We start from the raw sequence: 27264 nt of genomic DNA on the forward strand, positions 1-27264 counted from the left end.
GCTGCTCCACATTCCCCAACTCCCTTCTCTTTGTGCTTTGTCTTTTGTGCCTTTGTTCATGCTGCCCACCACTGCTCCATTCTCAACCTCCTCCTTTAAAACCCAACTTGGATGCCATTTCCTCTAACCCAACAACACCCCTAGATTAAAATGTCTTCCTCCTCAAACTCATCATTTATTTCACTCTCCCTTGTAATCACATGCGTACTTGGCCTCTCTCCCATTAGCCTATAAGTTCACTGAGACCAAGGCTTTGTTCCACAGAGAAAAGTAATTCTGCCCTTAAAGCAGTTCATTTACTTCATCAACATGGACACCTCCTCCACCGGCAGAGATCTCAGCACTTGCATAACTTCTCATCAGGTGTGATTCTTGCTCATGTCTTTTCACAAATCCTCCAAAGGGGATCTACCCAATATATCAGAGGCCTTTCTACAGGGGCCTAAATACCTGTCTGATATCCTTGGCTTTTACTATATGTATATGACTGACCTACCTCCTTTTCAAGTTATACACGTCCTTGATGATTTTATACTGTTTATTATGTTCAACACCTTTAGTAATATGCTACTGACTTAAACCATCTCCTTTTGGGTCACTTTCAACTTTGATTTCTCTAAGGTTATGATTTTCAGACATACAGAATCAGCAGAATGCAAATGTTAAAAAGATGGGCTTTGAGGGCAAAGAGCCTTAGTGCTGCAAAATGTCACAATTTGGGCATGTTTTCTTCATCCATTTAGTTTTTCCTGTGTGGGCTGCCAGACTCATCCTTTTTGGGGTGACTGCATCTCATTAAGAAGGCCCTGTAGCGTTTCAGGACCTAATATAATCAATGGTGTTATTCACAAACAAGAGCACCTGGACAGTTATTTACATAAGGGGTTCTTAACCTAGTTTTGTGTAATGGAGCCCTTTACAAGATAAACCTTTTTAAACTCATGACAGAAAAGTCTTTATATAAATTTGTTCAGTGCTTTCAGTTGTGTCTGACTCTTCATGAGCCCATTTGAGGTTTTCTTGGCAAAGATACTAGAGCGGTTTGCCATTGATGATGAAACTGAGGCAAACAGGGTTAAGTGACTTGCCCAGGGTCACACTGCTACTGTGTCTGAGGCCAGATTTGAACTCAAGAAGACGGCTTCCTGACTCCAGGCCCAGCAGTCTATGCACTATGGCGCCACCTAGCACCTCTCCATATCTTGTCAGTCAGTATTTACACAAAAGAGGCAGTGAAGAAAGTGCTGGACCTGGAGTCCCAACAACCTGAGTGCCAATCCTGTCTCAGATATATATTAGCTGTGTGACTCTGGGCAAGTCACTTGACCTCTGTCTGCCTCAGTTTTCTCATCTGCAAAAAGGAATAATAACATCACCTACCTCCCAGGGTTGTTGGGAGGATAAAATTAGACATTTGCAAAGAAACAAACCTTAAAGCACCACATAAATATTAGCTGCTATTATCATTATTATTACTATCGTTGTTAGAGACCACAGAAGAAATACATTTAAATTTTTTATTATTTTGTTGAAATTTAGTTTATGACAATTATTATTCAGAGACAGGACTGGAACTGTGATTTAATCACTCTAGGTTAACTCCTTGTTGAAGAAACTCCTTCTACCAGCGCAGGTCCCTTTCATCTCTACAATTTCTAGACTTAGCAAGTACCGAGAATACTGAGAGGATCAATGACTGGCTTAAGGTCACACAGTCAGTAGGTAAGGGCAGAATTCAAACTCAGGCCTTTCTCACACTTTTCCAAGAGATCATCTGTCCTGAGCTCTCTCTTCTTCCCAGTTCTACACTTCAAAACCCCTGGATATCATCTCCCATCTTCTTTTGCCTCAATCTCTGATGAAGAAGTGGCTTTTCTTTTCAACAAAGCCAACTTCTCCACTTATAGTCTTGGTCTCATCCCCTGCAGCAGTGCATCCCTTCACACTAATCCTCAAACTTCCCCTCTCTACCGGTTCCTTCAAGGTTCAACTCATGTGCCATCTTCTACAGGAAGCCTTACTTGATTCCCCTAGTACTTCTCCCTCCTTCTCAAATTATAATGCATACACTTACCTGTTTATTTTAGAAGGCACCAGAGTATAGCATCTGTCACTAGAAGAGCCAGGTTCAAATCTCCTCCTGTGATTCTCTGTTTGACATTAGGCAAGTCACTTAACAACCCTGGGTCTCAATGTTCTTCTCGGTAAAACTGGGTGGGGGAAAGGGAGGTGTGGACTACACGACCCCTGAGGTTCTTCGATTCCTGAATCTCTGATTCCTACACGGTCTCCCCTACAATGAAGGCAGACAGGGTCTGTGCTTTCTTTTCATCTCTGTATCCCCAACATGTCGGCACAGTGTCCTGCCTATAGATGTTTAACAAATGTCCGTGGAATTGGTTATTGTGAAGATCAAATGAGACAGTTCTACGTAAATATCAGCTATGATTATTTCATACTTGTTAGTTCTGCCTTCCCAACTAGATTGTACATGCAGTTCCTTCAGAGGGAAAACCATTATCTCATGCCTAACACAGGGCTAGACAGATGGCAGACGGTTCATAAATACTTGTTGATTAAGTTGATACAGTGTGTTTCATAGGTTATTTAACTGGACCAAAGTGGAAATCTTTGGGTCAGAGTCATTCGAAAATTAATAAATGGTCAAAGGAAATGAACGGGTTGTTTTCTAAGGAAGAAATCCAAACTATCAAAAGCTGATAATAATTTAATCATTAAATCTAATTTAATGATAATATCCAAATCAATAATAATTTCACAAATGTAAATTAAAGCAACTCCAAAGTTCTACTTCAAACCCATCAGATTTGCAAAGTTCACCAAAAAAAGTCAAAATTGGGGGGACTGAAGGCAAACAGGCTCATAAATGCACTACTAGTGAAGCTATAAATTGGTCCAGCCATTCTGGAAAGCAATTGGGACCATGCCCAAAAAGTTATTAAATTGCACATCCTTTGCCCTAGCAATACTACTAGGCCTATATAACCCAGTGAGATAAAAGAAAGAAAAAAAGGACCCAGATCTACAAAAATATTTATAGTAGCTCTTCTCATAGCAGCAAAGAACTGGAAACTAAGTAAGAGGGGGAATGGTTAAACAAATTATAATATATGACTGTAATTAAATACTTTTGTGCTGAAAGGGACAATCTCAAAGAAACGTGACAAGACTTGCAAGAGCTGATGCAGAATTAAATGAGCAGAAACAGGAGAACAATTTATACCACAACAACAGTGTAAAGAAAAAGAATTCTGAAAGACTTAAGAATCATGACCAACTCAATAATCGCCCAGGAGATTCCAATGGACCAATGATGAAACATGCTGCCCACCTCCAGAGAGGGTTGGTAGATTCAGGGAGCAGAATAAAGCATGTTTTTGGGATACAGCCAAGAATGTATGTCTGTCTTTCTTTTTATCTCTCCTTCTTCAATGGGGAGGTGGGGGAAGGAGAGAAAATAAATTTTTGTTAATTGAAAAAAATTAAATTGAATTATAATTTTGTTTTTGTGGGTTGTTTTATTTTTTAAAGAAATCTTTGGGATCCAACCATTTTGGAGAGCAATTTGGAACTATGCCCAAAGGGCTATAAACATGTGCATACCCTTTGACCCAGTAACAGCACTTCTAGGGCTGTATCCCAAAGAGATCATACAAATGGGAAAAGGACCCACATATGCAAAAATATTTATAGCAGCTCTTTTTGTGGTGGCAAAGAATTAGAAATTGAGGGAATGTCCATCAATTGGGAAATGGCTGAACAAGTTGTGGTATATGAATGTAATGGAATACTACTGTCCTACAAGAAATGATGAACAGGTTGACTTCAGAAAAACCTGGAAAGACTTGCATGGACTGATGCTGAGTGAAGTGAGCAGAACCAGGAGACCACTGTACACAGTAACAGCCACATTGTGCAATGACTAACATTGATAGACTTAGCCCTTCTAAGCAATGTAAGGATCTAAGACATCTCCAAAGGTCTCATGATGGAAAATGCTATCCACATCCAAAGAAAGAACTCTGGAGTTTGAATGCAGATTGAAGCATACTACTTGCTATTTTTTTCCTTCTGTTTTGTTTTGTTTTCTCTTTCTTGTAGTTCCTCCTATTGGTTCTAATTCTTCCTTATAACATCACTAATGTGAAAATATGTTTAATAGGAATGTATACGTATAGCCTATATAAGATTGGTCGCCATCTTGGGGAAGGAGGTGAGGAGGGAGGGGGAGAAAAATTTAAAACTCAAAAGCTTATGGAAGTGATTGTTGATAAATCAAAATAATAAAAAAAAAATCTTTGGGCCAAAAATCTTTATCTTGCTTCAGATGAAAGCATCAGCTTTGAAGTTAGTGGTAATTCAGTAACTCAACCAATAAGCACCAAGTATCTGCTACATACAATGTAGCACTTTCAAGGATGGAAAACAAGACAAAGCTAAATAAAATACAGTCCTTCCCTTAGTCTAGTAGAACTGGAGCACCAATATGAAAAATCAGTGCTTTAACTTACCAAATAAACAAGGTCTAACGTCCAAAAACACCAAGGTTGGTTAAAGAGGAATCTGAACTGCTGTCTTTTAATTAATAAACTTGTCTATTTGCTGAACAGAATAATAAAAGAATTACAAACCAAAAGGAGGGAAACTTTTTTGTTTCTGTCTGTTGAAGAAAAGAAGACAATAAAGAAATACAAATAATGAGTACTTAAATATTACAAAATAAAATGAATAAATTCTGCATGTGCTATACCACAACTTGTTTACACTGATAAAAAGATATATTGCCTAATAAGCAAAATAATACAAATTTGCCTCATGAAGAGTAATTCTACTTCTAGAGTCACCGAACAATCAATCAACAAGCATTTATTAAGTCTCTATTGCTAAGCCCTGAGGAGAGAAGAATGGCACTAGACCTAGGATTTCATTACTATAAGGAACTCCCTGATGAAGAAACTCCCTCTACCAATGGAGGTCTGCACCTTACAGTCCTAAAGAGTTGCCCCAGAGCACAAGGTGGTGAAGTGGGGTCACCCATCCAGTAAGCAAGAAAGACTGGACTTAAAACCAGGCCTTTCCAACTTTGAAGCCAACTCTCTATCCACTAGACATAACCTGCCTCCTTGGGTCCTGGAGATACAAAGACAATGAAGGTAGTCAAGATTCAGAGCTGTAAGCCACTTCAGTATTAATCTTATCCAACTCCATCCTTTCAAAGAGGAATAAACTGAAGCCCAGAAACCTCAGGTCACACAGGCATTAAATAATTTCCTAAGCCAGGTTCTCTGATTCCAAATCTAGTACTTTACTACACCACAATCCACATGATTCAATGAGACCACCATTCATAGGTTAATATTAGTATAACTTCTGGCAGACTCCTTTCCTTTCCTGCTCTAGAAATAGTAACAATTTTTTATGTCTAAGTAAAGCTGAATCCATTTCATTCCACCTAAGACTTTATTGTTAAAATTCAAATGTATACTTCTGACATGCCAGACTTATAATAAAGTAACAGCAAGTCATTTTAACAGATTTTGTGTTCAAACTATTGTAAGAACAGAAGAACTTTTACTATTTATTGAGTTTCCTTCCTAAAAGTACTGTACTTTCAGACATATCACCTGAACTGATTTCACAGCATATGTATAATTTCAAAAATATACTGTAAAGTAATTCTATCGTGTATAGGAAGAAATGTCTTCTTAGTATATACATCTTTCCAAATATTAACCCAAATATACTAGTAAAAGTGGTCATTTCCAGTTTTTTGGCACCACAGTCCTTGACTATGTTGCATTTTGTTGTTGTTCAGTTAGGTCTGATTCTTCATGACCTCATTTGGGATTTTCTTGGCAAGATACTGGAGTGATTTGCCATTTCCTTCTCCAGCTCATTTTACAGATGAGGAAATTGAGGCAAACAGGGTTAAGTGACTTGCCTTGAGTTACACAGTTAGTAGTTAACTGAGGCCAAATTTGAATTTAGGTCTTACTGACTCCAGGCCCAGTGCTCTATCCACTTCACCACTTTGCTGCCACAATACACCATATACCCCACACCAAATTAATCTTCAGTAAGGAATTACTGTAGCATATAAGCAATCTTCTTTTCACATCCCAGGACATCCAAGGCTTTTTAGGAAAAAATACTTAGTCCTAAGTCTCCATTGACACCAATCACACCTTCGACACAAGTCCTAAGGTTTTCTTCACAAGACAAAGGTAGAGCTAGATCTGAGACATCAAAGTTCTAGTCTTGCATCAATCCCCAAATCAATAAGCATTTATTAAGCCTACTACGTGTCAGGCAATGTGATAAGCCCTGGGGATACAAAGAAAGGCAAAAACAATTCCTGCCTTCAAGGAGCTCACAATCTAAAGTGGGGAGATAATATGAATGTAACATTCGGCATGGAGTAAACCAAATCAACCCCTCCTCTTAGTATTCTCTTTCCTTTTATTGGGTACTCACTTCCTGGGTCATGTCCCACCCCAATGCAACTAGGCTCCTTCCCACTCAGACACTGTCTCTTCCTCCCCCACAGCAGGTGTACCTGCCTATACTTCAGCTCTTCTAATATCCACTGTCCACTCCTGCCCTGCCCCACCTCCCCAAATCTGGCTAAGCTTCAGCCGAGCCCCTCCTCCGCAGGGGTTCTCCCTACTGCCCCTTAATCTTGCTACTATTCTTTGACTCTGACCCTGGGGGCAAATCACTTAAAGTCCATCTACCTCATCCTCCTCATCTGTACAATGAGGATAATAATAAATAGCACCTGCCTCCCAGGGAGGATAAAGTGAGATAATATTTGAAAAGTGCTGATACAACCTTAAAGCGCTATAAAAATGCCAGCTGTGATGAGAATGATATCATGACATCACATATTTGGCTACATCCCCCTGTGCCACCCCGTCCACCATCGAGCGCGCAGTTTACCTTGATACACTTCTGAGACACCCACCTCGTTATTCACCTGCACTCCGGCCCCTCCCCCCACCTGCATGGAGTGCCTTGCTGCCCTTTGGTTGCCCCTACTCCCCCCTCCCCATACCAGGCTGCACTGGGGCACCCTCCCAAGCCGCCCCCCCCACTCCGCCCCCTCCCGGCCGCTCTGGCCCAGGCTCCGGCCCTCGCCCCAGACCCTCTAGCTGGCGTCCAGAATAGCCCCGCCCCCTACATTCCGGCCCCGCCCCATTTGCCCTAATCCCGCCCCTCCTCTTCCCCCCCCCCCCCCCCCCCCCCCCGCCCCCCCCTCGCCCTCCCCCCCCCCCCTTTACCTACGGCCCCGCCCCCCCAAGGGTATCGCACTCACCACTTCTGCCGCCGCATCCTCACTAGCCGCGGCTGCTATAGCTACAGGGAGCCAAGGCAACCACGTCTCGCGAGACTTCCCCCGTGGCCCGCGAGGCGACTCGAGCATAGCGTTCCGCGACGTCAGCCAATGAGAAAGGATCCGGCGAGAGCCTGGGGTGGTGGGGAAGGAGATAGAGACATCTCGCGAGAATGTGAATAGCAGCCCAAGATGGCGGCCGAGAGAGGACCGTCTCTGAGGCGATGATCTGGGGATTGGCTGAGGAGGGGAATGGGGGGCGGTACGAGGGCCGGAGGAAGCGCGGGACCCTGCCAGGATTGGAGGAGATCGGAGGGGGCGGGGCGCCGTTGTGCCAGTGTCCAAAGTGCGCTTAGAGGTCGCCTAGTGTCTGAGTCCCAGTCAGGAGCGGCGCGTCCTCCGACCTCAAGTTCCTCCCTCGTTTGGTCTGGGCAGCCGGTCTGTCATACCGCCCGGCCGGGTGCTGATGGAGGCGGGGTTTGCCGACGACCCACCCACTGTCGCCTCTTGCTCGATTGTTTGTTCTTCCTTCTCTCTCATTGGTTGATTGGCCTTAACCACTCCCTCCCCCGGGGAGCGCCCAGCTGAGATAAAGCACTTATGGCTAGTGAGAGCTTCCAAAGACCCCTGATGCCTGGCACGTAGTGGGTGCTTTGTAGCAATCGCTTGTTCTCTTTCGCTGCCTAAGTGCGGTGACACTATTAAAAGCAAAAAGAAACACAGCCCCTGCCCTCAAGAAGCTTACATTCTAATAGAAACGCAGACCACGAAAAGGAGCTGGAAAGGGTGGGAGGGAGGTGGAAAAACAGTTGAGGAAATTCGCAGCACTTATTTCCAATCGGATCTTTTATATCTCGAGAAATGAGCACAGGAGTTGGTGTCGGAAAGAACTGGTTCAAATTCTGCGGTCATTGTGTGGTCTAGAGCAATGTCTATGAGACTGCTTTCTGCTGTGTAAGAGCGGGGTAATAACAGCACCCGCCTCACTGCATGGTTTAGGAATCAAATGAGACGGTGTGTAAAGTGTTTTGCAAGCTTTAAAGTTATCATTGTCGTTTTGAATCATGCTAGGGGTGTTAAGGAATGTGTTCGTTTAGAGTATTATTTCGGGCTTGCTCTTCTGACGTTGATTTCTTGTTTTGGGGTTCCTTTTTTGCTTACTCGTATCTTCCCTCTTTTAGTTATTTTAGGAGGGTTTCACTCCTTTCCCCTCTTTTTAAAATTGTTTTATTGGGTATATTTGTTGTTTATTGGGTATATTTGAAGTAGCAAAGAGAAGTTGAGCTTTAGTCAAGACTTTGCCACTTTGCAGAAACGAGGACAGATTTAAAGAAGGAATTGACATTTGAATTTGGCTTTAAAGGACTTGTAGGAATTCGACAGGTGGAGATGGTTTTCCCAGCTCAGGAAACATGATAGCAAAGGGAAGGAGGGGGGAAAGGGAACGGGGCGGGGGGAACGGGATCTGTTTCAGGGGCAGCAAGTAGTCCAATTTGGTTTCAATTCAATTCAGGATTAATTGCTTGTTATGTAGAAAACCCTGTGCTGGGCACCTAGGATAAAAAAAAAGCCAAAAAAACGAAGAATCTTGGTCCTAAAACACCTTACTTTCTCATGAGGGCATAAAATATGTACCGGGTTAGGATAGTTTGTGGAGAGACAGAGCACCAACAAAGTTGGGAGTGGGGCTGGGAACAGGGATCTGGAAAACCTTATTAGAGGAGGTGGCATTTGAGCCTTGAAAGGAAGCAGTGATTATAGGCAGAGGTGAGGAGGAAAGTCATTCTAGACATGGCTGGGCCTAGGGGACAACCTGTGCAAAGACATAAAGGCAAGGGATGGAATATCAAGCTCAGGGAACACGCATGCTGGTCCAACCCTCTCATTTTACAGAGGACGAAACAGCACCAGAGAGATGAAGTGTTTTACAGAACTGTAATGTGGGACCTCTGAATCCAGATCCAGTGCTTTTTCCACTTTATAGTGGAGGATTTCGGGGCAGTAAAAGCAATTCAGGAATAAAACCAGGAGCAAGGGATGGAAATCACAGATTAAGGAGAAATCCAAAGATTAGAGCCGTCCCAAGGTGCAATGGGCAGCCTCCAGAAGTAGTGGTTCCTGATGGCTGGAGATCTTCAAGCAAGGCTGGATGACCATTTGTTGAGCATATGGTAAAGGGAAGTGTTTGTCAGGTATAGGATGGACTAAATAATCGCTAAGGTCTCTAAGATTGAGTAAATATTCCCTTCTCTTCAGAGCCACTCCCTTGAAGAAGCTTCCTCAGATCAAAAAAAAAAAAAAAAAAAAGACTCCACTTCCAGTATTTTGCTACTGGTCATCCACTTCAAATGTGCCAAGCTAGGCTACAATGGAGAATTAAAGTAAATACCAAGCCCTAAGTAGAAATTACTCTGAGACATAGCTATCAGCAGAAATGATTTGTATCAGATGACAAAACAAGATTGAGGTTGATTTAAGTTTGCTCCTGAGTAATGTCAACCCTTGGGAATCTCTGGCCCCCTACCCTGTTCTGATTAGCAGTTTCTAACCACATCTCCCACCCACCCACTCACCCACCCAGGTCAGCTCCTGGGAATCTCTGCTCTGACCAGCAATTTCTAACTACCCCAAGAAGACCACCTCCCCATACTCCAGCAGGTTCTAATCACCCCTGTCCCTCGATAGAGATAATGGCAAGGATACTTCTGCAACACTCCCTTCCTGCAGTTTGGCTGTTCAGTGTATCCCCTCCTCATGTTTCCCACAACTGTTCCCTATAAAAATGCCCTTTTCCCCTCCCCAGGCACCCTTGTCTGAGTAAGGCAGCATTGTTGGGAATTGCTATTCCTCAACCCTGAATAAATACCTCACTTTATTTCCTGATCACCTAGTTCTGGGGTTTTTGTACAAGTTGACGGTATGTTGCCCTGTAGGTATGTTCCGCATTTATTTTGTGCTCTCTTTTGCATGAAATCTTTCCTGATCTTATCAGCTGAAAGTGGTTTTTGCCTCCTAGAATTTCTCATAACAATTTATTTTGCCACTTTAATTCTTTGCCATTATTGTATTCTCTCTTGTATCAGCCTTTTGTGTACAAATGTTTTCTTCCTAACCACCAATCAGTGAGCATTTATTAAGAACTTACTGTGTACTAGGCAGGGGCAGCTAGATGGCCCAGTTGATAGAGCACTGGTCCTGGAGTCAGGATGTTGTCATTATTCACCTGAGTTCAATCCTGCCTCAGACACTTACTAGCTGTGTGACCCTGGGCAAGTCATTTAACCTCTCTTTGCTTTAATTTACTGGAGAAGGAAATGGCAAACTACTCTGGTATCTTTGCAAAGAAAACTCCAAGGACAGGATGGTCCATGAGGTCATGAAGAGTTAGATGTGACCAAACATTATGTACTAGACATGGGGCCTAGACAATGAAGATAACATGTAGAAGAAATGAAATAGTTCCTTACTCTCAAGGAACTCATGTTCTAATGGAAAAGACAGGTATGCATAAATATGCAGGATAAAGAAAAAATACCGTGTAAATATAAAATTTATCGTAGTTTGGGAAGAAGGACACTAGCATCTGTGAGGACTGGTTTCAGGAAGCTTTGATATAGAAATGGAGGTTGTGCTGTATCTCAAAGGAAGAGTGAGACAGTAGAAGGTAAAGGTCAAAAGAGCACGTGTTTCAGGCATATGGGATGGACTGCCTGTGTAAGATCAGGACAGATGGAATATGGCTTGTTCAGACAAGGCCAATTAGACTGGACTTAAGGGGAGGGGAGGGAAAGTCATTTCCAATGAGATCAGAAAGACAGCCTGCAAGTCCTTGAGGGCAAAGTATAGATCTTATTTCAACTTTGTATCCACAGATATTGTTGCTAAAATATGCATATCTCCCGTCAGGCACAGGGTTCTAGTCACAGGCACGCAGGCTGAACAGCAGCTGATCCACAGGCACCCAGTCAAAATTCTTTCCACTCACATGGCTGCTGGCCTCGTGCAGACCCTCAGTCCCTCTGGCCTCAGCTATTACAATAACCTCGCTATTGGTCTCTCTCTTCTCCAGTCTCTCCTCCACTGAGCTACCAAAGTGATCTTCCTAGATAGCTGATGGCTCACAAAGCTCCCATGACTCCCTATTGCCCTTAGAATCACAAACTGAGTCCTCAGTTTTACAATGAAAGTCCTTGACGATCTGACTCCAGTCTCCCATTCTGTACTAAGGACACTTTATTCCTCTATACCAACTTTATGGTCCAGCCAAACTGATCTGTGTGCTATTCTTGACACAATTCTCAATATCCCAATCCATGCATAAAATGTGTTCCCTCATTCCCCCACCACTGCTCCTTGGAATCCTTAGCTCGCTTCAAAGCCTATCTTAAATGTCACCTTGTTCAACCTGAACCCCCCAGCAGTTACTGTGCTTCCAAATTCCTTTGTGTTTACTTTGTATACATTTTTTAAGTCCCTACTGTGTGCAAGACACTGGGTTATCTACTGTTTGGTTCTAGTTAGTCTCAGCGCATAACTAACAGCTTTTTTTCTGACTTTCAAGTAGAGGAAGAGTGAGTTTGTTTGAAGACGTTTATTGAGCATTACCTGTGACAGAACAGTTGACTGGGGAGTCCTGTGTCTAGGGAAATGGTGCTTCAAGTGGGAACATGGATTGGTGAATCAAGGGAGAGCTCTCCCTCCTTCTGTTCTTCCCTCATTCCCACAAACACATGGACTTAGAGCTGGAGGTGCGCTGCATAGTAACTCCTCCCTACATTGTTTGGGATCAGGACAGGGGACCTTGAGGCTTAATAAGGTGGAAGGGAGCTCCTTATAGCTCCTCAGTCTCTCCGTCCAGGGGAATCCCAACATCCACACTGTAGTCAACAGGTTCCCCAGAGCTCAGCCAGGGAACTGGAGTGCGATTGAAAGAGGGCCTATTGGAGAGGCTGTTGCTATAGAGAACCAAGGGTTCACTCAACAAAGGTCCCAAGTCTAACTTGGGCATCTGGAAAGTCATGCGTTTGGATGCTTTCTCATATCCACCATAAGGCATCGCTGTCCTGGAAAAAGAATAAGTCATATGCTTCAGAACAAGAGTCATCGGCCAGGGGTATGGAAAGCAGTTTCCAGCAGATAACATTTCCCCTAGAAGCTAATTCTCTGTTCCATTTTGTTCTGCACTCATTCTACCCTTTTCCCACCTTCCCCACTCCTTTGCCCCTAGTCCGCACCTGTTGAAAGATTTGTAGTGAGGAAGGTCAGCTTTGGCTCCAAAGGCCAACAGGTCGATGCCAAGTTCCACTTTCTGCTGGGGATCAACACCCATGGCTCGCTCCCATGGGGAGATATAGGTTTTAAACACAGTGATGTGTTTCCCATTTCCTCCTGCATGGTCTCCTGTGAGCCAAGGGGTACAGGGGTGGGGATGGAGAGAAAAGAGAACAAACATACTAGTTCAACAGGGAACTTGAACCAATAAAATTAAATGCCTTAGCCAAAAGCCAAGAAACAAAAAGCGTCAGTACCCTAGGGATTGACTGGGAGGCACTTGGGTCCTAATGGGAGGTTGGGCCCAAGGCAGACAGATGTTTGTTTACGTGACTAAACCTCAAAGCCAGAAAGATGGACAAGGCTCCCAAGAATCTTTGCCCATAGGCAGTAGCTCCACACTTTCACATATACCAAGGACCATCCAAATATCTGGGCCTATACTCAGAATGTAAGCTCTTTGCTAGTAGGGCTTATTTCATTACTTGTATTTGTATCACTAGCACTTAGCGCAGTCTTGACACATAACAAGTACTTAATAAATACTTGTCAAGTGATGCTTGTTCATTCTCGGGGTGGAGGATAGGGGAGAAGCTATGCTTTGGGTCTAAAGAGCTTGATCTGGGAGATGGACTACTTACCTGTCCCTGCCGCACTGTCACCCTCTCTGCCGTCCCCTCCCCCACCAGCCTGGCTCCCAGGGCCTCCTCTGCCCCCTGACCCAGGCCCAGAGCCCTGGTGATGCTGGTGTTGGTTAGAGCCATATTGTCCAGCAGAACCGCTGCCCCCCATCTGGCCCCTGCTGCCTCCAGCTCCATAGGAGAATCCTTGACCATCTGTGCCCAGTTGTCCCCCCACTGTGGGGAGGAACTTCTGGAAACGATCCTAAAAAGAGAGGAAGAGGACCGGGTGGTAAAGAGGCAATAATGAGAGCAAGGGAAAGGAAATAATCAAAGATATTTGCCCATTAGGGTACTTCCAATCTCCAGAGATGACACCTTCTTAACATGTATACCAGACAACCTAGTGACTGGACCCACCTGAGGGCTGAGACAAGAACGAGGAATGAGGGAGGATGAGCCCTAAGGACAGGAGGCAGCCTCCCCAGCTTTACATCTTAGTGCAAGGAAGTAAGTTCATCACCATCTTCCCCACTCCCCAGTCTCTCACCAAAGCAAAGAAGCCTGGGACACCTGTCAACTCAGCTATAATTAGAGAAATAAAAATGGCCCAGTGGGCTAAGAATGCCACAAAGGACTGAAGTTTCCATGGGGAAGTGGCTGGAAAAGGCCCCTTTTCCACCACCACCCCCCATTACGTCCAACAGCAGCAGAGTGATACCCCTGACACCCTTCTTCCCCTCAGGGATGATGAGTCAGCCTGGGTTTTGACAGTAGCTGCTAGACAGGATCTCCCTGACAGTGAAACCATAGCTAAGGCAAAAGAGAGGGTGGCCAAAAGGACAACATGAGCCTCGGTCGAAAGGCCTAAAAATAACCCCCAGCCAGCTCCTTCAGGAGGCTCTCAGGACCTTCCCCACGAACCACAAATTGCATCCCCTACCCCCACTGCAGAGCAATAAGATCCCAAGCTGGAAGAAGTGCTTTTTGGCTCCCTAAAGTTAGACTTGAACAGCTCAGTGACTTCATTGTGCCAGGCCTCTTGCCACAGAGGGGCAGATGGATGATGGCAGCTCTATCCCTACCCTTCTGTGGCTGTCTGCTCCCACTCTACAAGAAAAGTCTGGCTTCTCACATAAAATACACCTCTCCAGCTTCTTGGGTATAGGACATGAGCCTGGAGGAAGGGAATCTAAAAGGGACAGCTTCTCCAAAGCTCCCAAATCTGGGATAGTTCAGGTAAAGAGCAGCAACAAGACAGCAAAGTCTCCTTTCCTTGCCCTCCCCAACACTACCATGGATTATTCCCCTTCCTAGATGAGGAAGGACCCTGGCCCATACTAGTCTGTGGCTCACCACAGAGCTGTTGGAAAAGGCTTAGGACTTAAGGCTTTAAAGGGGTTCAGGATTTAGGGTTCAGCACAGAACTGCCATAGGAGACAGAGGGATCTGAGGTTCATGACAGAACTGTTTGGGCTTGGGTGATTTGGGGAGTACAGAGCTCACCACTGAGTTATCGGTGAAGACATCAGGGTTGTTTTCATAGATAAATTTCTCAACCCGAAGCTGCCGGAGCTTAAACATCTTGGAACCACGGTTAGTGAGCAATGATAGTTCCTCCAGCATAACATCCCTGGGGACACTTATCTTCTTGCCCAGGTTCAAACCTGAACTGTCTTGCCCACCTTGGGAAGAAAGGGGAGGGGAGGAGAAATGAAGCAAGTGCAGGTTTTGGGCATAGCAAGTAGTCATGCATGCTTTCAATTCAATTTAACAAGAGAAAGGCATATAAGCTAGACCAGCCCTTTATCTCAGAGCGTTTAGGGGAGTGGGCAGTATTTGATACCAGAGCAGAATCTTTCCCATGTTAGGAGTGTGTTTTTACCCCCAGGCTTCAAGTTAAGAAGAAAGGGGTACAAAGGAGAGAATAAATGGGCTAGGGACTTGAAGGGGCAGGGACAATAGAGGAGCAAAGGGGGAATATAGAGGTGGGGGAAGGATAGAGCTTAGAGGACAATATAGAATAGAGGGTAGAAGAGGGAAAGAATGAATTTTGGAACAAATCTGCCTGAATGTGGCCACTTCAAGATAGGGAAATGCCCTTCATTCCATCCAACTGCTCTGCTTACGTGTTCCCTGGGCACTTCTGGCATTCCTTGCCATCCATGAATTATACTACCAGGGGCACCCACCCAGTCAGTCCAACTATTAGTGATTCCCAGAGCCTCAGAAGGATTTACTTCCTAGAGACATAATGCCTTATGGAGCTTTGGTCAAAATGAAGCAGAAGGGTGCATCCCTAAAAGAGTGACCATCCTTAAAGGGTAGGCCTCCCATACCAGAGGCTCCCTCTCCTAAGAAAATTCCTGCCCTGACTCCCAGGGCATATGGATTTATGATACTGCTCACAGATGGTGTGCCTGTCTGCGTATCTGTCTGGGGGGTGAGGGAGAGGGAGTGCCTGTTTTATGTGGAGGTGTCTCTGGCCTACCTCCAGTGAGCTCCATGATGAGTTTGCTGGGTTTCCGCCTCTTATTTGGGGCTGGAGTTCCTGAGAGTGGCATTATAGAAGGTGTTCAGGTCAGCCTGCTGGTAAGTCTAGAGGATGGACCAAAAAGAGTAAGTCTTTACAACTGCCTCTATCCCCTTTTAAGGTTTCTTTCTTTTCCTCTTCTTACTATGTAGGTGCTCTACATAGTTTCTTCCCCTACTCCCCACCTAACTGACCCAGGGTTCCATGAGTAACCCCAGCTAGCATAGGAAAATATGAAAAAGGCATGACGTTAGACAGACTCCATTGCCTTGGTGTGATTCCAAATTCTGAGTTAGGACTAGAGCTAGTGATAGGTCACACTAAAGTGTCAAGAAAGTGCCCGAGAGGGCTGGAATCTGGAGCCCATTCTGCCAAGGCAAATGAGTTTCTGCCAAAATTATTTCCTTTGGAGAGAAGGAACTGTCCACTGGACTTTGCCCTTAAGAGACAATTGAACTCCCTTCTCCCAACACTCCAGCTCACCTTACCCTAACACTAGGGGTCTCCCCTCAAGGGTCCCTCTGATCCCTAACTCTGAATAGTTCAATAATCTCAAAGGAGTAGGAAACTGGATGAGGAGGGCAGCAGTGTAGAAGTCTCTGTAATTAGATCTGGGAGCAGAGTGGGAGATGAGTTGGACCAAACATCTGCCCCCAGCTCTACTCTGGGCATGGGCCCCAGTCCCTCCCAGACAGAAATGGCAACTCAGCACAATCTCTGCTTCTGCTCAATCCACTCCCCGCCAACTCCACCCCAGCTACAATTTTTATATTTTGCAAGGGCGAGCACCCTAGTCAGGTTAAAGTTAAAGCCTTTTGATGAACTTATCCCCACCTCCTTGAACACCCTCTCCTAGTTCTCCATTCCCACTCAGCTCCAGACTTTCTGAGCCCCTTTTCCCCTTTTTCCAGTGCCCTTCCCCCATCTCTTTGGCCCAGCCAACCCCACTTCAAAGCTGTCCAACCTGCATCCTTCATTCCCTGCTCCCTAAACTCCCTGGTTCTTCTTCCAGTCTTCCTGATGATCCTTACTTCATACATTCTCCACCCACCCCCCACCCCCCGCCTCCATGGGACAGCTGGGTGAAGAGGGTGGTGTGGCACTCACCAAGGGTCACAGCTGCAGACACAGACCCAGGACCAGCCCCACTGGGAGCTTCAGACCCCCAGGCTGAACAGGTTGGGAGTATGTGGCAGGAACCCGTATGGTCAGTTCTCCCCCAGGGGTCCAGTTGCTGTGGAGAGCTGAGCAGCTCTGACCTGAGAACCTGAGCTGGGCGGGTGTGGGGGCAGTGGAGGGGGGGGGTTATTAATAGAGATGATGAGTGAGAGCAGCTCAGATGGCATTGGGGAATACTGAGACCCTGGGTCTAAGACCCCGCCCTCCAGGCACAGAGAGGACTCTCGGACTCAACCGAGTTGTCTGAGCTGTATTCAAGATTGATCTGAGCCCTGTTTGTCCATCTTCCTCTCCCCGTTATCCGGAGATAAAGACCTAAAAAGCTCCTAGGACAAAGAAGTCCGTGGGGTGAAGTGAAGGGGAAGGGAGAGTTGAAGAGATATTTGGGTCTTATTTTGGAGAAAAAGCTACGGAGGTCAACAGTGACTCCATGGGGGACCTGGGGGGAAGTGGTAGAGGTGGGGTTGAGGTGTGCAGAGGGAACCTGGAAAGATCAGTGAGGAAAAGAAAAGCGATTTCACTGTGACTGAAATCTTAGATGTTCTGAACATGCAGAAGGCTATTCTGGCTGGAGGAAGAGGAGCAGGTCTCACCTTCAAGTAGATCCCTATCTCCCAGGGGGCCCCTGAATGAACATCAGACAGGCCCCCAGAGCTTGTGGGTCCAGCCCCTTCCACCTTCTCCTTTTACAATTTACACCTTTCCCTTTCTCCTGTCTAAACTCTGCTCCAGAGTTTCCAACAGCTTTTTTGAGAGAAGGCAGGTGGATTCTTGGCCCCCAGCTCTTGTAAGCCAATGTTTGTTTTTGTGAGTGTCGAGTCTGGAGCTCAGAAGTTTTGAATGACAAGGCCCAAGAAATACTTTCAGGTTCTCCAGCCCTGCCAGCTCTCTTTGGGTCTCCCCGACTTTCAGGTTCTTTTACCTGACTTCGATTCTTTTTTTTTTTTTTTGCCTGGGTCTCCTTATCTTACCCAGGCTGGAAGTGCCACAGCCACTGGTGAGCTGACCCCACTGCTGATCAGACTGGAAACTTTGATTTCAGCTTCTGACCTGGGTGGGTTCACCCCTTCTGGCCCAGTGGAGCTCACCATCCTGGGTCCAGATTTAGCCCCACAGCAGCTCAGAATTTCAGAGCTCAAGTGATTCACCAGCCTCACACTCCCCAGTAGCCCTGCCAGGACTTCTCAATCTTAAACCAGAAGTCCGTATTATTATTGTTACTATCATTTTATACACATATATATGTATATATGTAGTCATTATATATTATATATCATTATTATACTACCCTATACTGATCCAGCTAATGATCTAATTTTAAGAACCCCTTTGAGAGAATTCTATTTTGTATCCCCCTCAAACCCTACACTTCACCCTGTTCTGTCTATACCTGCCCCAGCACTTTCCATTGTATTTACATTTGCATCTGGGATCTATCTCCCAACACTCCTTTTGTCCATGTCCCTGACCTATTCCCTGTTCAACTTTAGCTACTTTAGAGAATGGCTCCCTAAATCCCGGAACACCTCCCACCACCCTGCGGTCTGCATTTTTGGAGTGCTACCCAAATCAATCTGGGTTCCTACTACCTGTCCTTTACTTTCTATCCTCATTCCTACCCACCTACCCTGATTCAAAGTTTTAAAAAAAACGCAATCCAGCAAATACTGGTTTCTGTGATTGATTAGAACCACCTGGTGAGATGGGAGTGCCCATATGCTCTCCTGCCTACACCTTAGGTTTCTATGGAAATTTCATGACTGCATGGACCTTTCACGGAGTCTTGGTCTGATTAGTGGCACAAGCATGCCCCCTACTGACAGGATAGGAAGTATGGCACTCTCCTATCCCTAAGAGCCTCCCCCTCCCCCCCCCAAAGTGGTGATCTTTTCTTTCTAGCCAGTCTTGGGCTTTCTTCACTATCACCAGGCCCACCCCAAGATTCCCAGTGATGGACAAAAATATAGGGACAACACGACCTGGGGTCTCAAAGATCTCTCAGTTCTAGCTGCAGAGCCAATTCAATTCTCTTGTGCAGTACTCGAGGGAAGTGGAGAAAGTTTGTGTGTGTGTGTGTGTGTGTATTACTGGTAGATGACGGAGAAAAGCAAAAAAAAATAAAAAAAAAGGTCCAAGCAGAATGAATAAGAAGAGGGACATGGGGGAGAATAGGGAAAAGGAGGCAGAGGGATGGGGAAAGCAGGGAAGGAATAGGAACCAAGGGGAACTGAAGAACAAGCAAAGAAGAGGTTGTTGTGTAGAAACTGGGGAGATGATTGAGAGGCAAGGTAACTAATAAGATGTGGAATACAAGTTTATTACTGTGCACAAATCAAAGTAGAGTGACTCACACCTGAGATATAAGGGAAACAATTTAAAAACTAAGCAGCAGAAGTGGTTGGAGGAGGAATCCCTAGAGACAGTGTATCCCATATTCTGCTCCCCTTCCTCTTAACCTCTCACCCCCACCCCTGGCTCAGCAATCAGGGTCTAAAGCCTAAAGCAGGGAAATAGGGACATAAATCCTATGGGAATGGGAAGGGCCAGGAGACTGTGGTTCTGGATGTTTTCCTGTCCCTACCTAGGTGCTCATAGTGCCTGCAACAGTGATACAGACTGAAGGATAAACACAAAAGAAACAGCACAGGCTTTGATGAACTTCTCCTGATGTACTTGGAGGCAGCTAGATGATGCAGTGGATAGAGCACTAGGCCTGGAGTCAGGATGACTTGAGTTCCAATTCAGTCTCAGACATTTACTAGCTGTGTGATGTGGGGCAACTCACTTAACCGCCATTTGCCTCAGTTTTCTTATCCGTAAAATGGGGACAAAAATAGCACCTGCCTCCCAAAGCTATGAGGCTCAAATGAGATATTTGTAAAGCACTTAGCACAGTGCCTGACACATTGTAAGTTCTGTACAAATGTTAACTATTATTATTATTGTACTTTACCAATATACACTCTACTGTCATCCCTCCCTCAATCTGCTAACAACTCCTGTCCCTTAGGTTCTGTCATACTTCCCCTCTCCCGAACGATCTGTCTTTACCCACTTTCATTCTGCCAACACCCATTCTCACACCCAAGCACTTTGTCTCACTCTGGCCTAGTCACTCCAGCTTCTCTTTTGCCCCCAGTTTCTGTTCCAAGCGCCTCGTCCTAGAGCAGCAGCTCCTTTCTGACTTAGATCCATGAGATCAAGAAGCCAATGGTTCTTCCTTGCTCAGAAGAAGTTTTCCATTCTTTACAACCCGCTACTCAGGTCACATTAACATAGCCCCTTGGAGATTCCCACTCTCCTCCCATCCTGAGGAATCTGTCTTCACTCCAAATAAACTTATTCTATCTCCTTTTACCCCTCTTCCCTCCCCAAAGTTGCCCTGGGTCAACAATTTCTCTACTCCCATACCCAACTCTTTACCCACCCTACCCCCCAGTAGCAAGGGTGGTTGACTGAGGTCTAAGGAAGGCTAGGAGTATATACTGGGAAGAGAAAAGGTTTTAGGGATGAGAAAGCCATCTCAACAGGTATCCTGTTAAAATTCCCTCATTTCCAAAAAAACTGTCTCTTAGTTTTGCAGGGTACTATACAGATCACCTGTGAGAGATAAACAAATGATCTCTCAGTTTCTCTTTAACAAAAAAGGCTTTTTTTTCTATACATGACCTTAGCAGAGCAGTGGGTAAAACCCAGCTTGGAACTTGCCTCCCTACTCCTCCTCACCTTAGGTACACACAACACAATGGCCCCAGGTATGAGCCAGGTTTGGGAAAGAGGGGAAAGGAGGGGCCCAGAACAGGCAAGGACCAGAATCTGGTCTCTCTACTACCTGTCAGGCAGCAGGTTCCTTCTCTCATCAGTTACCCAGGCCTAAGGCTACAAGAGCAGTGCCTTCTCTTTGCATGTGGGTTCAGTCAACTCACTACATGTAAAAGGAGGCCAACAGAAAGAAGCAAAGCATCAAAGGACAGAGACACAGACAGACAGGCACAATAACAGAATGAGTAGGGAGAAAAAGGCAGAGAGATGGGCAGAGACACACAAGCTAGAAAAAAAAAGAGGCGAGAGATATCAAAGCAGAGAAAGCTAGACAGATAGAAAGTACCAGGAAAGGAAGTACCAAGCCTACCCTGGCAGGGGAACTTTCTCCAGGTATCTAGGGAGGAGGATTTGGGGTGGCAGAAACAGCTCTGAGACCTTGCTATGTGCTCTATTTTCTGGCTCCCTTGGCTGTGCTCAATTCACTGATGGCCTGCTCCAGGCCTCCACACATGTGCCTGCAATCCAGAGCTGGCAGCTGAGAACCGGGGTCTGGCCACCTGAAAGCTGCAGGAGCCAGGGGAGGCTCCAAGACTTCGAGCAGACTCTAGAGTTGGAGCTGAGCTAGGGGCATGAATAGGAGCTGAGGGCATCTCTACTCTCCACATGGGCTCATCCAGTGAAGTGGCCGCTCTAGGAGTGAGCACAGTTGGGGCCAGGGGCTCAGAAGTGGGTTGGGGAGCCGGTGTGGAGAATCTACGTATCTCGTGGACTTTAGTGGTCTTAGAAGACCCTGGGGGAATAGGGCTAGGGGTTGGAGGAATCTCATCAAAGCAGAACATGGCAGCTTTGAGTTGGTAGGGCTGATGCCTCATGAAGTCGATGGCCTTAATGCCTGTCTTTGGGGTTGCTCGGGATCCCTGAGGCTGCGTTCGGCTGGGAAGGGTCCGGGCAGCCAGTGGGAAAAATGGAGAAAGCAGTGGATTGTAGGCAATGGGAGGTGGGGCACGGATATTAGGGGAGTATTTCCATGAAGGAGGCAATGAAGGGGTAGGAGAAGGGCTTCGGGGTCGGGAGCTGAAGATCGGGCCAGCACCAGGACCAGGTGTGGTTTCCACTACATACCTATCTACCCGGCTCTGCCTCTTAGCAAATAGCTCTCCACCTCGGCCCTGTAGCCTAGGTGGTTCGGGAAGGACGCCTGTGGAGGGAACAGTCCCATTTACCAGACCATCAGGAAGACCGCGGGGTGCAGGCTTGGGTGCCACAGGGGGTGGGGTCTTAGGTGCCATAGGGGGTGGGGTTTTAGGTATCACAGGGGGTGGGGTCTTAAAATTTCTGCCTCCTGTAGGTTGCATGAAGTTGCAGGCTTCAGCCCCTAGGCTCAGGGCATCCTCTTCAGGACCAGACTCAGTCCCTCCTGCCCTAGGTTTTTCATCCAAGTTCTGTACCAATGACAGCAGCTCAGGGTTGGGTGAATTCTTTTTCTCTTCATTCCCTCCACGGAACATTTGTTTACGCCCTCCTCGGCGCCGGGCCTCCTGCAGGATGCCTGTGCGGGGAGCAGGCACAGATATTCTCTGCTCCCGGGTACTAGGAGCCTCAGGGGCAGGGTTACTTGGATTGGATGCCGTGGGGAGTCCAGTAGGCCTCAGGGGAGAAGACAGGAAGATGGAAGCAGTAGAGGTCATGGCTGTGTTATGAGAGGCCTGAGAGTCAGGGGGACCTCCTGGTGTGATGGGCCTATTTGGGGCAGGGATATATAAGGAGGTGGTAGCTGTCACTGGGCCTGAGGAACCCTGGGCATTGGTGGAGATGGAGACTGGTATCTTGCCACGATCCTTTGGGGTAGAGAAGCTGGGGGTAAGGCTGGGACCTTGGGGTGGTGACAAGAAGGGGGGAAGAACAGGACTGGGACTCCTGAGGCTTTCATTTGCCTTCTTTGGGGCGAGGGGACGAAAAACAACTGACGTGGTGACTGGGCGCTGCCCTTGGAATCCTGGAGTGAACGGCCTTGCTGACCGATTGAAAATGCCTGTGGCTGGGAGAGGGGCTCCTCCCCCAGGGGCTAAAGGAATGGGACTGGTGGCAGGGGCTGGCATTGGGCTGGGGGGTAACAAGGCTACCTCTGGGGGGGTGCTCTGGGGCCGTGGGGGTGGGGGGCCCCTCCCATTCATCAGGGCTGGGGGGGTATCATTAGGTTGTTCCAGGGAGCTAGAGGCTGCCCGCTGCCGTTGCTGCTCAAAAAGCCGTGCCCCTCTTCCTGAAGCTTCACTGAGGCCGCCCCCTGGCCCTGGTCCTTGCCCTTCTGCTGTGCCTGAACTTGAACGGGCCAGTTCCATGTCCAGATAGGGGCTATCCCAGTCTGACTGGTTAGTGAGGCTTCGGGCATCCGAGAAGGTCTCCTCCTCCAGCTCAGACTCACTGGTCGGGGGGATGCCGTCTTCCTCTTCCTCCTCACCCCCTGCCCTGGCTCCCTCTCCTGCTGCAGCCCCAAAGCTGACCAGGGTGTACTTCTTGGCCCGTTGCCTCCTCTTCTTAAACATAAGCACACCCTTGGAGTGGGGGTTGGGCGCAGCTGTCAGCAGGGATGCAATCGTCCGGCATTTGGTCTTGGCTTCCTTTATGTTCTTCTCTTGCACACTTTCTGTGCGCTGTAGTTCTGAAGGAAGTGAAGGGAGGGGAATGGTCAGTGGGTATTGTGGAGCTTATCTGAGGTTCCCTCACCGTCCAAGAAGCCCTGTTCCCCACTCCAGACAGCTGAGTCCTGGGGGCTCTTCCCTGCCCAGGGCAGCCTCCTATTTTCTTTACTCCCTACCCTCCAGGCCTTACAAGGCATATTGACCATCTGCTGTCTCCTGCCTAAAGAAAAGCCCATTGCTACACTATTCCATTTCCCACATCCAAAGGCCACACACCCATCCACGTGTAGAGGGGGTAAGGTGGGGTTGCTGCTAGGGGCTGAAGGTGAAACCAAGGGCAACTAGAGCAAAGTCAGAATCTAGCTGACCTAACTGACAAACCTTCCACCAACGGTTGGCCTTTGCCCTCTTCCCAGTCCCTTTGTCTCTGCTCCTCGGCCCTCATTCTCCTAGCTCTGCTTTTGTCCTCCCAAAGCAGTGCTCCATTTAGCTCCCTCCCTGCCCCCAACATTCCTAACCCTTCCCTGGCCTTGACTAGTGTCACCTCTCACAGGCAGAGAGATAAAACAAGGAGACAAAGAAGATAAGATGGGGCACCCTCCTCCTCCAGAGGGGCCATGTAAGAAGAGAACACTGCCTCCCATTACCCAACACAGACTAAATTCAACTGAACGAGAATTTACAGACTGGCTCTTATACCCTGTCACCTTCACACATACACACTCCCACTTACACACATTCTATGTGTCCCTCTCCTGTGGGGAGGGAGGTCTCTCTGTATCCAGCTAACAATTTATGAAGTGGTTCCCGCTGATTTTAGCTAACCTACTCTCAAGCATAACCCCTCAAACTCCATACCCAATACTACTCACAAGTGATGTGGGTTGTTGAGACTTCAGAATCACCAGTTGAATTCCACCCTCATCCCCCAATCAGGTTGGAGGTGAAGGAGGCGATGGCATGAAGGATATTGTCCTCCTGGGCCAGAGCTGCCCTGAAGCCACTACACCAGGAGGGGATGTGAACAAAAGGGAACGCACAGCTGCTGTTCCTTCTCAGCACCATGGGGTAGGGCGGGGCCAGGAGATGAGAAAGGCATTCGTTTGATGCCCAGTTCAGCCCATGACCCCGCCTAGGACTGAGATACCACCTATTCCTGGGTCCCCAGCCCATATCCTCCAATTCTTAGGCCCTTACTGTCCTTGCACTCAAGGTACCAAGCCACTTCATTGTTAGGGCCCTACCCCAATCTATAAAACACATCATAGATTCTTGACGTGTACATATACATACATTCCCCCTCTGGGCTCTCATCCTTACACATTTTCTCTGTTCATGTGGAACCATACAAACGCTTGCACACATGCTCAAAAATAAGCACTCTCAAATGCGTTCTCACTCTTCTCCACACACATTCACAAATACCAACTGTTGTTCACCTGCTGTCCTCATGTGCCCTATATTACAAAGGTGTGCCCATGAACATTTTCCCTGATGTGAACATCAGCTCATTTCTTGAAAAGGGAGGCAGCCCCAGCTTGTTATTCAGAGAAGAGGGAAGGAGAACAGGAAAGATGAGAGAGAGAAGAGATGCAACCTTTTAGACCTCCCACCCCTGGTTCCCCATGCTACCCCACCATCCCAGTTCCTGTGCATCCTTTCAATATGGGCGGGTGATACCTGCATATGGTTGGTCCTGCCGCTCAGATCCAGAGCCTGGGGCCTTGTCGCAGCTGACTTGGCTATGGGGCTCCTGGCTGAGAGGTTTGAAGGTCTCCATGCTGATCAAGGCACCGTTGTTTGGAGCAGGACCAGCTTGGGCCTTCCCCAACACCTTTTAAAGCCTCTTTGTCTTGGCCTCAGAGCTGACAGCTGAGTGAGCTCATTGGGCTATTTTTGGTCCTTAGTCCCCCTCCCCTAACCCCACCCCACCACAAGTCCTGCTATGATGGACGTAAGCATCTGCCTGCCTCCCATCAAACAATGAGTTTCTTGGGCCAGCAGCATGAGAACTGCCTGGTTAAAAATATCCTTGGCCCATAGAATAATATACTAGGAGTTGAGGCGCAAGGGGGAGGAGATGGAAGATAGGAGACAAGGATAAGAATTTCAACAAGGATAGAACACTAGGCATGGATCCCTGTTGGAGATGTGGGAGTCTCTTTATACAGTTTAGAAACCTTCTAGGGATCTGAGACTCTCTCTAAATCATGGTGCTCTGTCTGCCTAAACCCTGAACTGTGAAGTTTTGTGGTCCTGAAATCTGGAGTTAGAATAGTGGCTAGGGAGGAAGTTAGGGGCTGTCAGAGGCTTCTGGCATTCCAGGGAAGTCCTGGGGGTGGTATTCTTAGACCCTGTTCTATAGTCCACATCAAAAATAGCAAAGAGCCTGAGATAAGTGGTACTTACTGGCCTCCTCTACACAGATTCACATTCTTGCCAGAAATAAAGAGCTGGAGATCTCTCTCTTTGCCCTTCCCCATTTACCAGGTCTCCCATGATTTCACCCTAGTTTCACAGGCTCCACTATTTCTAACTTTCCTTACAAATTCTCTTGACTCGTCCTCCCAACTTTCTTTACCAGCTCTGATATCGTACCTACAAATAACCCTGACGTTTTCTAACATGACCTCCAAGCACTCTCCATGTCTATCTTCCCCTGCTCTGCCAAACAGCAAACATCTCTGCGTCTGTTCATACTCCCTCCTCTCCCTCCCCAGAGTCCCTTTCTGGCTCCTGAGTTGATCCAGCTGAGCCTTCTCACTATCCGGAATCAAGGAGGAGAAAAAACCCACACTCAAATGGGGGGAGCAGGGAAATGGTCATTATTCCCCTTTACCACTACCATTTCTCCTTGCCTGCTCTCTCAGAACAAATTCAAGGGAAAAGATGAGGTAGGAAGAAGGAAAAGCCTAGAATGTGGGCTTAAAGAGAGATTTGAGTTTCAAGCTTTGAGGAAGGGTGTCAGTCACTCACTGGCTTGCTTGGCTTTCTGGGTGTAACTGGTGGTGAGATCATCAGCCACTGGGTGAGGCACGGGCCCCACCATGGGGATGAGATGGGGCCCAGGTCGGAGTGGGCCATGAGGTAATAACAGAGCTTCAGCTGGAGTCGGTTGAATAGATGTCCCATCTTCCCAGGATGGAGAACTCATACGGCTGCCTCCCAGAGCTGGGGACTCCAGAGAGGCTGGGGCAGGCTCTGCAGGGCTGTCAGATAAAGAGACCTCTTCTGGTGGGGCCCCTGGAGGTGTGGGCCTGGTGGGACCTCGGCGACGGGGACGACGGGGCTTCTCCTGGGTGGCAGAGCCATCCACATCACTGTCTGTTTCCCCATAATATGCCTCACTGTCTGGGGGTGATCGTAGGCTTCCGGGCTGTAGAGGCTGAGGCACTGCAGCCCCAGGGGGCTCAGGACTCAGTGGGGATGAAGGGGACAGCACCCGAAGCTCACCAGGGGATGGAGAACGAACAGGCGCTATATCTCCTACTCTGTGGATAGGAGAGAGGAATGTAGTGTCAGGTCACAAGAGGTAGGTTGGATAAAGAAGGGAAAATGAGCAGACAAACAACTAGAAACGGACTGAGGAAGGAAGAGATGGGTCAAAGTGCAGAAAACGAGCTTAGAACATAAGGGCAGGTCTAGGAGGGCTGGGGGTGAAGAGGACAAAACAAGAAAAGAAGCTGAAGGAGAAAAAGGGTGATACAGGAAGATGTGGTGAGATATGGGCAGAAGGAGGCTGAGAGGAAGACAGGCTGGGAAAGAGGTGGGCCAGGTGTGAGAGAAGCCCTAACACTCACATAAACATGCCCCAGTCATGGACCCTTCTCCCAGCCCTAACATTCACACTGTCTCACACACACACACACACACACACACACACACACACACACACACACACAC

General features: G+C 47.1%; 3 protein-coding genes across 8 annotated transcripts in view; all 3 read right to left on the bottom strand.

Moving 5' to 3' along the window:
* Window positions 1–7433, bottom strand: part of USP54 (ubiquitin specific peptidase 54) — a 121439-nt gene extending 114006 nt beyond the window's left edge. The window contains exon 1 of one of the 5 annotated variants that reach the window (XM_027858602.1): window positions 7337–7433. The gene's annotated coding sequence lies outside the window, so the exon portion shown is untranslated. The remainder of the gene's footprint in view (window positions 1–7336) is intronic. The other 4 variants (XM_027858615.1, XM_027858623.1, XM_027858594.1 and 1 more) reach the window with 4 other exon arrangements.
* Window positions 7434–11985: 4552 nt separating this feature from the next.
* Window positions 11986–16972, bottom strand: MYOZ1 (myozenin 1). Its single transcript, XM_027861404.1, has 6 exons — window positions 16886–16972; window positions 15737–15843; window positions 14752–14930; window positions 13267–13510; window positions 12589–12754; window positions 11986–12417 (listed from the first exon to the last, which is right to left on the bottom strand). The coding sequence occupies exons 2-6, from the start codon at window positions 15807–15809 to the stop codon at window positions 12186–12188; spliced, it is 894 nt and encodes a 297-aa protein (XP_027717205.1). The 5' UTR covers window positions 15810–15843; window positions 16886–16972; the 3' UTR covers window positions 11986–12185.
* A 3980-nt stretch (window positions 16973–20952) lies between these two features.
* SYNPO2L (synaptopodin 2 like) overlaps window positions 20953–27264 on the bottom strand; it is a 7804-nt gene continuing 1492 nt past the window's right edge. The window contains exons 3-4 of one of the 2 annotated variants that reach the window (XM_027857625.1): window positions 26338–26852; window positions 20953–23381 (exon numbers count right to left, since the gene is read on the bottom strand). In XM_027857625.1, coding sequence (XP_027713426.1) covers window positions 21202–23381; window positions 26338–26852 — 2695 coding nt within the window. In that variant the 3' untranslated portion in view covers window positions 20953–21201. Of the gene's footprint in view, window positions 23382–25041; window positions 25142–26337; window positions 26853–27264 lie in introns of those variants that run through there. The other variant, XM_027857635.1, reaches the window with a different exon arrangement.

Source organism: Vombatus ursinus, unplaced genomic scaffold (assembly GCF_900497805.2).
Source record: "Vombatus ursinus unplaced genomic scaffold, bare-nosed wombat genome assembly UNPS02000749.1, whole genome shotgun sequence".
In the NCBI taxonomy this organism is placed as follows: Eukaryota; Metazoa; Chordata; class Mammalia; order Diprotodontia; family Vombatidae; genus Vombatus; species Vombatus ursinus.